Source organism: Papio anubis, chromosome 2, assembly GCF_008728515.1.
Source record: "Papio anubis isolate 15944 chromosome 2, Panubis1.0, whole genome shotgun sequence".
NCBI lineage: Eukaryota > Metazoa > Chordata > Mammalia > Primates > Cercopithecidae > Papio > Papio anubis.
In genome coordinates this window covers 148,937,832-148,947,520 of record NC_044977.1, presented here as the reverse complement: position 1 = coordinate 148,947,520, position 9,689 = coordinate 148,937,832, and the positions used below count along the sequence as shown (strand labels likewise).

The 9,689-nt window shown below is 40.0% G+C and overlaps 1 protein-coding gene across 1 annotated transcript; it reads left to right on the top strand.

The window, feature by feature from the left end:
- The first annotated feature begins 7,263 nt into the window (after window positions 1-7,263).
- Window positions 7,264-7,678, top strand: LOC108584677 (60S ribosomal protein L39). Its single transcript, XM_017955814.2, has one exon. It carries the CDS (start codon window positions 7,332-7,334, stop codon window positions 7,485-7,487), a length of 156 nt encoding a protein of 51 aa, XP_017811303.1. The 5' UTR covers window positions 7,264-7,331; the 3' UTR covers window positions 7,488-7,678.
- Window positions 7,679-9,689: the final 2,011 nt, after the last annotated feature.

Genomic DNA, 9,689 nt, shown 5'->3' with positions numbered 1-9,689 from the left:
ATAAGTAGAACATTACACCATATTCACGGATAGAGAGATTTAATACATACATATCAATTCTTAATAACAAACACATTTAATGAAATCCAAGTCAAGACATGCAGATATATTTTCTTTGGACCTGGACAAATGATTTAAGTGTTTGTATGGAATAAAAATATGCAAAGATTTATTGGATAAATTTAGAAGAGTAGTGAGGGAGCTCCTGCCTTACTGGAGAGAGAATAACACTTACTATAAAACTACTAAAATCAAAACAATATAATTGCGACTCAACTGCAATAGAATCCAGAGACAGACTGATTGTATTTGAGAACTTGTATCATTGATGTAGTCTGGATATTCATTCCCATGTTTGATCCCAATATTGGAGACGAGGCCTACTGGGAGATGTTTTGGGTCACAGGGGCAGATCCCTCATGAACGGTGTGGTACTGTCTTCACAGTAATGAGTGAGTTCTTGCTCTGTTAGTTCTTGTAAGAAATGATTGTTAGAAAGAAGCTGGCCCCTACTCCTTCTCTCTTGCTTTCTGTCTCGCCGTGTGATATCTGCACATATTGGCTCCCCTTCACTTGCCACCATGAGCGAAAGCTTCCTGAAGCCCTTGCCAGAAGTAGATGCTGGCGCCATGCTTCTTGTAGAGCCTGCAGAACTGTCAGCCAAATAAATCTATTTTCTTTATAGATTACCAAGCCTCAGGTATTCCTTTATTGCAACACAAATGGGCTAAGACAATCATGAAGTTTGTGTTTCAATTAAGTGGAAAAGGATGTTTGTTAAATGCTGTTGGCATAATTAGCTGTTTGTATGAATATTTAGAAGAGTAAGGTCCAGAGTGAGATTGCTTGGGCTCACATCTCAGTTTTGTATCTTCGTAGCTTGAGGGTAGATATATAATCTCAGTTTGCTGGAGACAGTCCACGGCAAGTGGACTAACAGACAGGCTTTCCTCAGCGTTGCTGGTGAGAGTTTGACCTGCCACAATCCTTGGGAAAGTTAAATCAGTAGATAAATCAATAAAATTAAACTTGCACCTTCCTTTTGAGCCAGCAGTTCCACTTTTGAAAATCCAGAAATAAAAAATTCCAACAATTAAAGGGTAGATGCATAAAGAAATTTCTTGCAATTTTTTTCGTTGTTGTTGTTGTTCCCTTTTTTTTTTTGTAGACCACATGCTCAGGAAAAAAACCCACAAAATAATCTGAAGGGTTTTTGGTTTTGTTTTTTGAGATGTAGTTTCGTTCTTGTTGCCCAGGCTGGAGTGCAATGGCATGATCTCAGCTCACTGCAACCTTGGCTTCCTGGGTTCAAGCAATTCTCCTGCCTCAGCCTCCCGAGTAGCTGGGATTACAGGTGCGTGCCACCATGCCCGGCTAATTTTTGTATTGAAGGGTTCTTAAATAAGGAAATGGATGAACAAGTTATGGAATATTATATAACTCTACTAAATAATAAATTACATGTATATTTGTGTTGACCTTGAGTGACAAAAACCAGTTCCAGAATAGTGACATAACAGTTAACATTTACCATGCTAAACCATTTAGATGTGGTGTCCTTGTAAAACACTGTTGCAAGGGTTCTCTGCCAACCTTCTCTGCATCCTCCTCCTGGGTATATCCTGGGCTTTGGCTTTCTCTGCTTTGTTTTATCTGTCTTCCAGAAATATACTGTCCATTGGTTGCTTTCTCTTCTGTTCTCTTTGATGTTTTAATTTTATCCACCCCTACCACTTTTAAAACTATCAGAAATATCTACACAGTGATGGTGTCTGGAACAACAGGGGGCAAGTGCATATGCTCGGTTCACTCTCTTGAGCCAGAAGGCTTTAATTTCATGTTGTTAAATAAGAAACAGGGAAAAAACAGCCCTACATATGCATGCATTACTTTATATAGATTTGTTTGAGGGAAGAGGAAGATATCAGAGGTAAATATGAGAGTTAACATTTGATTTGACACTAGGAAACCTATTGTCCTAGAGTGGAAAGCCCTAATGATTTTGTAAATGACATTGTTTCACTTACAATTGTGGATAAAACCTGAATCAACAGGCACTCTGTCTTTTGTCATCATACTACTTTGTCAGTTTTGAATTATATACTCACAAAGGAGGCAGAGCCCCATAACTGCTAAAAACAAGTTATCTTAATTAAGGCATTCAAGCCAGATGAAGTCTTTTAACATCCCAATAGCTCAGACTAAATCATATTGTTTTAGGACTTGTCAGCTAGGGCTGCCGTAATAAAGTACCGTAGACTGGGTGGTTTAAACAACTGGTATTTATTTTCTCACAGTTCTAGGGCCTAGAAGTCCCAGATCAAAGTCTGGTTGGGTTGGTTTCCAAGGGGGGTTCTCTCCCTGGCTTGCAGACAGCTGCCTTTTCACAGGGCAGAGACAGCGAGCTCTGGGGTCTTTTCCTCATCTTATAAGGGCACCAGCTCTACTGCGTCAGAGCCCTACGCATATGACCTCATTTAACCTTTATCACTTCCTTACAAGCTCTATTTTCACATACAACCACCTGGGGATTAGAGCTTCATCATAGGAATTTTGTGGGGGACATCATTCAGTCCGTAGCAACTATTCCTCAGATTTTTATTTTAAATTTAAAAAAGATCTATCGAAAAAAGCCTGTAAGAAAAGGAAAAAGAAGTTACATTTACGTACACCTTGGTGAAATTTAAATATACTGAAAGCATAAGGAGATAGAGTTTTAAAATCTCCTCTAAACATGTATATGTTTGTAAAATTATTTTTGTTGCTTTTCTGCTATCCAGTGGAATAAGCTCATTAAAAGTCAGTGGAGCAGCATGTCCCATTATCAGCACACTAAACCACAGGATTAACGAATATTCTAGCAAAAGCAATCACATTTATTAATGTCCCCATGGAGCTGTGGTCTGAAACAAAAAACTTAACCATAATAATTTGGTATCCATTAATCAAATAAATGAATTCTTCCATCTACTATTCCTAGTCTATTTCAAATTTCGTGATAAAAGGGGGGAAAAGGGAAAAGAAATAATTTTGTTTATTTTTAAAAAGAATAACACTGGGAAAAGAATAAACCCAAAGGAGTGTAAACAATTAATTTGCATTAGTTGGTAACTCATGATTTTGGCAAAACCACATGCAAGGAGCTAATGAACCCGTTGACTCCACTGATAACCACATTCTGTAGTTGGAGGAGGTAGTAGGAATTTAGAATCAAAATGATTGCCTGGAATGGCCGACAGGGGCACATGAAGACAGATGGTAAATAAAGGGGAAGGTTTTTTCCATTCATTCACCCAATATAATTATCTCCTTTTTACCAGTGCTAGGTGCTTTTCAAAAATGATCTCATTTAATCCTCTTGCTAACCCTTACAGATGAAGAAATCGGATGAGAGGGAGAGGAGAGGAGGGAGGGCTGGGTTGGGGGGAAGGGAGAAAAAGAGAGGGACACACACACACACACACAGAGAGAGAGAGAGAGAGAGAGAGAGAGAGAAAGAGAGAAAGACTGACTTGACCAAAGGAACACAGCTTGCAAGTTGGGGAGGAGAGTTAGAAATGCAGAGCAATCTAACTTCAAAGCCTCTATTCTCTATTCCCTGTCACACTGTAGGTGGACTGTTGTTTATACCTGCAATTATTTGCTTAATCTCTGTATCCCTTCTTAAAGAGTAAGAGGGCAGAGGCTGTGTCTGTCTTGTTGATTCTTGTGTCTATCATTTCACTCCGCAGACTCCTCTCAGTGGTCTCTGTTGGGAGCAGGACACTTCCTGTTACATTTACTTCCCATTTGGTGCAACCTGCTAAGGATTTATTCATTTCACCTCAGCCAGGCCGCTGGTGCCTGTTCTCAGATTGCCTGGTCTCCTGCCTTCACCCCTTCCCTTTAAAAATCTTCCATGCAGCAGCCAGTGGTCTTCTAACATGTAAATCTGATAATTTTGACCTTAGAATAAACTGCAAAACCTTACCATGGCCTCCATGCCCTATTCCAACCCCTGCCCCTACATCTGCCCTGAAGACTCTGACTTCCCCATCACTACTCCCTGGCTCTAGCCACAAAGGCTCCCTCATGCTTCTCTCTCTGAGCTCTGTTCCACCTGAAAGCCTTTCCACCAGCTGCTTCCTTTGCTCTCTTCGTTTTCTTTAATTATTCAAGAGAAATACATGCACAAGGAAGCACATATAAGAGAATTTATTGTAGCATTGCTTGTAATAAAACAGTTGAAAACAACCTTATGTCTTGCATCAGTAGGAGGGCCCTAGACACTTTGGGGTGTATTCTCTGTACTTGGGAATATTATGCAGCAGTTAAAAAGACCAAGATAGGCCAGGCACTGTGGCTCACATCTGGAATCCCAGCACTTTGGGAAGCTGAGGCAAGAGGATCACTTGAGGCCAGAAGTTTGAGACCAGCCTGGGCAACATAGCAAGACGCATCCCTACAAAAAAACTTAAAAATTAGCTGAATGTGGTGGCATGCGCCTGTAGTCCTAGCTACTAGGGATGCTGAGATGAGGATTGCTTGAGCTCAGGACTTTGAGACTGCAGTGAGCTGTCATTGCACTACTGCACTCCAGCCTGGGTGACAGAGCGAGACTCCATCTCTAAAACAAACAAAAAAGACCAAGATATGCACCGATGGAGTATAAATTGGCACAGCTCCTGTGGAAGGCAGTTTGGCAAAATGTATCCAAATTAGCTATTCAAATACCCTTTGACGGTGCAGTTTTCCTTTGGGGACTTTATGCTGCAGACGTATTTACATACATGGAAAGTAACATAGGCACAAGGTTCTTTATTATAGCACTGATTGTAATAGTAAACATTGGAAACAAACCAAGACTCCATTGACAGGGGTCTGGTTAAATTATAGTATAGCCATCAGGGGAATACCATGCCTCTGTAAAAAGGACAAAGATGCTCTAATAGATGTTCTGAAAGATGTGGAAAGGCACTTCAAGCTGCAGAACAGTGCCATAAAATATGCATAAATTGTGTACAGAATGGGGAAAAATAACCTATATTCATATTTGATGGAAATGCATGAAGAATAATTATTTGTCATAAGAAACAAATGACGGTGGTTACCTAGGAAACCAGTATGAGAACTGTGTAGACAAGGAACAGGAATGGGGAGGGAAACTTTTCATTGCACATCTTTTTATTCTTTTTCCGGTTTTAACCATATAAATGTATTACCCACCATATGCATACAGTGAGGAAGAGGTGGATCTGCATATACTGACATGAAAAGGTCTGCAAGACATATTGCTCAGAAAAACAAGCAAATAGCAGAACAGTGTGCACATGCTCAATCTATGTCTAGAAAAACACGGGGAATGGGCTCAGAAGAAGGGCTTGAGAGGGGGGCCTGAAATGGTGGGGTTAGGATGGCCAAGAGGGACTTTCCCTTTAGCTGCATGATTCATTTTTTTTTCCCCCAAGAAGAATGTAGTATGCACTACTTGTTAATCACTTATTAAAAAAAGGAATAAAAAAGCTTTCTGGGGTTGGTATTGTCTGGCGATGACCAGATCAAGGTTCAGATCAACTCCCAGATTCTGGGAGTTGGTGACTGAAATGGAATGAAAGTGAGGTTGGAGTTCAGGACGTACAAGAAATGTTCAGCCAGGCTGTTAACTAGATGTACACAGATGTTCAAAAGCCCCAGTGTGATGCTGGGAGCTGGGGTAAGACACTGAGGGCAGCTCTGAAGGCTACAAATAATGAGGGGGAGCCTCTAGAATTCTTTATCAACTGAGGCAGCTCTATGACTTCTAGAAGGGATGGCTGGAGCTTCTAGAGCTGATCTGCATGGCAGGAGAGAGGACTTTTATCTGATAGTGCAAGACAAATAGTCCAGACTTGGACTGTCCAGTATAGTGGCCACTGGCTACATGCAGCTCTTGAGCATTTAAATTTTACTAGTGCAACTGAAGAACTTAATTTTTAATTAAATTTAATTTAAATAGCTACATGTTTAATTATGTTTCTCATAGTCTCACATCTAAACTGAAGTGCCTGAGGAACTGGGACTGGTAATATGGGGTGTGGAAGAATAAGTGGTCTCCACTAGAAATGCCCAAAGAGTGACCTTTGGATTCTAGGAGAGTGCCAGGATCCTATTGACATAACACGAGGAAAAGTGCTCCTGGGACAGACTGAATATATGAGGCAGAAGTGCTCCTGGGACAGACTGAATATATGTGGAGACAAGGATCTGATGTTTCCATTATTGCAGAAAGTTCAGTTAGACAGTGCAGGTCTAGCCACATGCTGCTGTTGAGCCCTTGAAATGTGGTTAGTCTGAACCGAGATGTGCTGTGAGTATAAATAAATATACAGTGGATTACAAAGACTTGGTATAAAAAGAGTGTAAAATATGTCAATAATTTTTAATACTGATTAGAAGTTGAAATGTTTTAGATATAGTGTATCTATATGTTTTATTTATATTACGACTGTTTCTACTTTTTAAAATATAGCTACCAGAAAACTTAAAATTATGTATGTGGCTCACATTATATTCCTTTTGGACAGAGTTGATCTAAAAAAGTACAGGGAAAAGGTTGAGAGGGGCATCAGGTCAAAGCAGGCCTGAGGATTATGAGGTTAAAAGGCATTTTGGAGATGATGGCCTCACATTTATACATTTTGGTCCCAGGTGGCATTTGGTCTTATCTCAGCTTGATGGGGAGAACTGTCATGGGCTCTGCCAAGGGACTAGGGTTCCAGCCCAGAAGGTGGTAGTACGGGCCTGGCCAGGTAGAGGGGTGGAGGAGTGATGCAGAGGGCATTGTCATGAGGATAGTTCAGGACTTTCCCTGGATCTCTTTTCCCTCATTAAAATGTACTTCTCCCTCTGGTCTTAACTTGGCTAATAATACCTTAACATTTTCACCCTTTTTATAGTAAAGTTTGGCCTGATTAAGACAAGCCCTTCTCTTAAACACATGAAAAGGTGCTTAACTTATAATAAGAGAAACATAAAGCAAATATAAGGACATACCATTCTTCACCTAGCAGATTGGCCAAGATTAAAAAAAGAAAAAAAAATCAGGTTCAAACGATGTGGGGCAAGGTATGGGAAAACAAGGGGTTGGGAATTTGATTGGCACAACCTTTATGGAAGACAAATTGGCAGTGTCTGTGACAACTTTAATTGTGTATATCCTCTGACTCAATCCCAGTATTTATCCTACAGATATACACAGTGCAAAATGATATATGTAAAAGGGCATCCATTGCAGTAGTGTTTACAAAAGTAAGAGACTGGCTCTCTTTTCCTTTCTCCGCCATCGTGGTGTGTTCTTGCTTCCACTTCTCGCCATGTCTTCTCACAAGACTTTCAGGATTAAGCGATTCCTGGCCAAGAAACAAAAGCAAAATCGTCCCATTCCCCAGTGGATTCGGATGAAAACTGGAAATAAAATAAGGTACAACTCCAAAAGGAGACACTGGAGAAGAACCAAGCTGGGTCTATAAGGAATTGCACATGAGATGGCACATATATTTGTGCTGTCTGAAGGTCACGATCACATTACCGTATCAAACTGAAAATGTCACCACTCTCTGGAGAGTTCGCCGTATTTTCCTCTCTGAATCTATTATGAATGCGTTGGTTGGCTGGGTTCAGTAATAAATATGTGAGGCCTTTCATTTCAAAAAAAAAAAAAGTAAGAGACTGGAGTCAACTTAAATGTCAATTTATAGAGACTGATTAAATAAATTATGGGTATCATTTCAATCAAATTATTAAATAATATAACTTTAAAGCAGACAGCTGCTAACAATAATAAGGCAGATCTCTATGTGCAGATGTAGAAGGATCTCTATTGGTAAGTTTAGAAAAAGAAAGTAACAACCATGTATGTAGCACACTGCCATTTCTGTGGGGGCAAAAAAACTCAATATATTTGCCAATTTATATATTTGCAAATGTATCGATTTTTTTTGAAGGATGTATTCAGGAACAGTGGTAACTTCAAAGGAGGGCAAATGCATTGTAGGGAGAAGGCTGACTCTATCTCTCACTGTATACTTATTTTGTGCCTTTTTAATTTTATGATATAAATATATCACCAACCAAATAAAATAAGACGTTTTAAAACTTCTCTTTCTGTATGAATTTCCTCTTATCACAGCTCCATACGGTGTCTTTGCCTGCACTTCACGATACAGCTCTTCCTGTTGCTGCAAGTGTTTTTGCTTCCTAGAGACTCAGAATTACTCTCTTTCCACTTAGTAACTGAAAAGAAAAATGTATTCATTTATATGATTGTCAACTACAGTATCTGGATTTACCAGTTTTTAGGTTTGAAGAATTATTTTTCCCTCTACTTTGTCTTTTTCTTCATACTTAAATGTTTATGATTACGTTCATGAAAGTTTTTTTCTAAAATATTTACATTTAAAAAGCACATTTCAGCCAGGCATGGTGGCTCACGCCTGTAATCCCAGCTACTTGGGAGGCTGATGAAGGCAGAAGAATCACTTGAACCCAGGGCAGGGGGAGCCAGGGGGAGGCGGAGGTTGTCGTGAGCCGACATCGCGCCATTGCACTCCAGCAAAAAAAAGAAAAAAGCAGAAAAGCACATTTCTCTTACTCTTTGACATTCTCTTGTACACATTTCAGTGACATGAAATTGAAAGACAACCAAATGCAGTGTGCCCTCTAGTGGTTAAAGAAAATGATTTACAATCCACCTCTCCTGAGCCAAATACACAGATCAAATGTGATTTTTCAAAGTCTAGATTCAGTTATGTGGATAACTTAATTGGTTGTTTCAGTGTGGCTTTTGTCCTCATATGAAACCATGGCATATCAAAAAAATTGTTCATCTTATAAAATAATGATTTTTCTCTATTTGCAAAAACAAAAAAGTATTGACCTATTTGTCTGTTTGTTGAATAAACAATGTATTAAAATAGACGAAAGAATGGGGAGTGAAAAGTAAATTTCCTCCCACCCCTGACCCTCAGAAGCTAAAGACACCTTCCCTAGTGGCAAGCACAGTTGCCAGTTTTTAAAGAAATATATTGTGTATATGCATAAACAAATACACGTTATATTAGCTATCTACCGCTATGTAGCAGATTACCCAGAACTTAGTGGCTCAAAACAACAAACATTTATTATCTCACATTTTCTGTGGGTGAGGAATGCAGCAGCTTAGCTAGGCCCCCAGCGCTGGGGCTTTCCCAAGGATGTAGTCAAGCTGTCAACTGGTGCTGCAGTCAGCTCATGTCTCAGCTCGGGAGGATCTGCTGTCAGGCTCACTCAGGGGGTTCTTGGCAGGATTTAGTTCCTCACACGTTGTTGGGCTGAGAGCCTCGTTTCTTCACTGGCTTTTGGCCTGAGGCTTCCCTCAGTTTCTTGTTACACTGTCCTCTCCATAGGACATCTCACAGCATGACAGTTGGCTTCCTCAAGTGAATAAGAGAGAAGAGCCAGAAAAGGCAAGCAAGACTAGAAGCCAAAGTTTCTTGGTAATCTAATTTCGGAAGTGATATCCTATCACATTTGCTGTGTTCTGTTTGTTAGAAGCAAATTCCTGGGTCGAACCATACTCAAGGGGAGAGGATTAAATACGGGCATGGACACCAGGAGCAGGAGATCACTGGGGGCCATCTTAGAAGCTGCCTGCCACATAGTTGTGTAAGATATATCTATAGATGCCTTAAAAA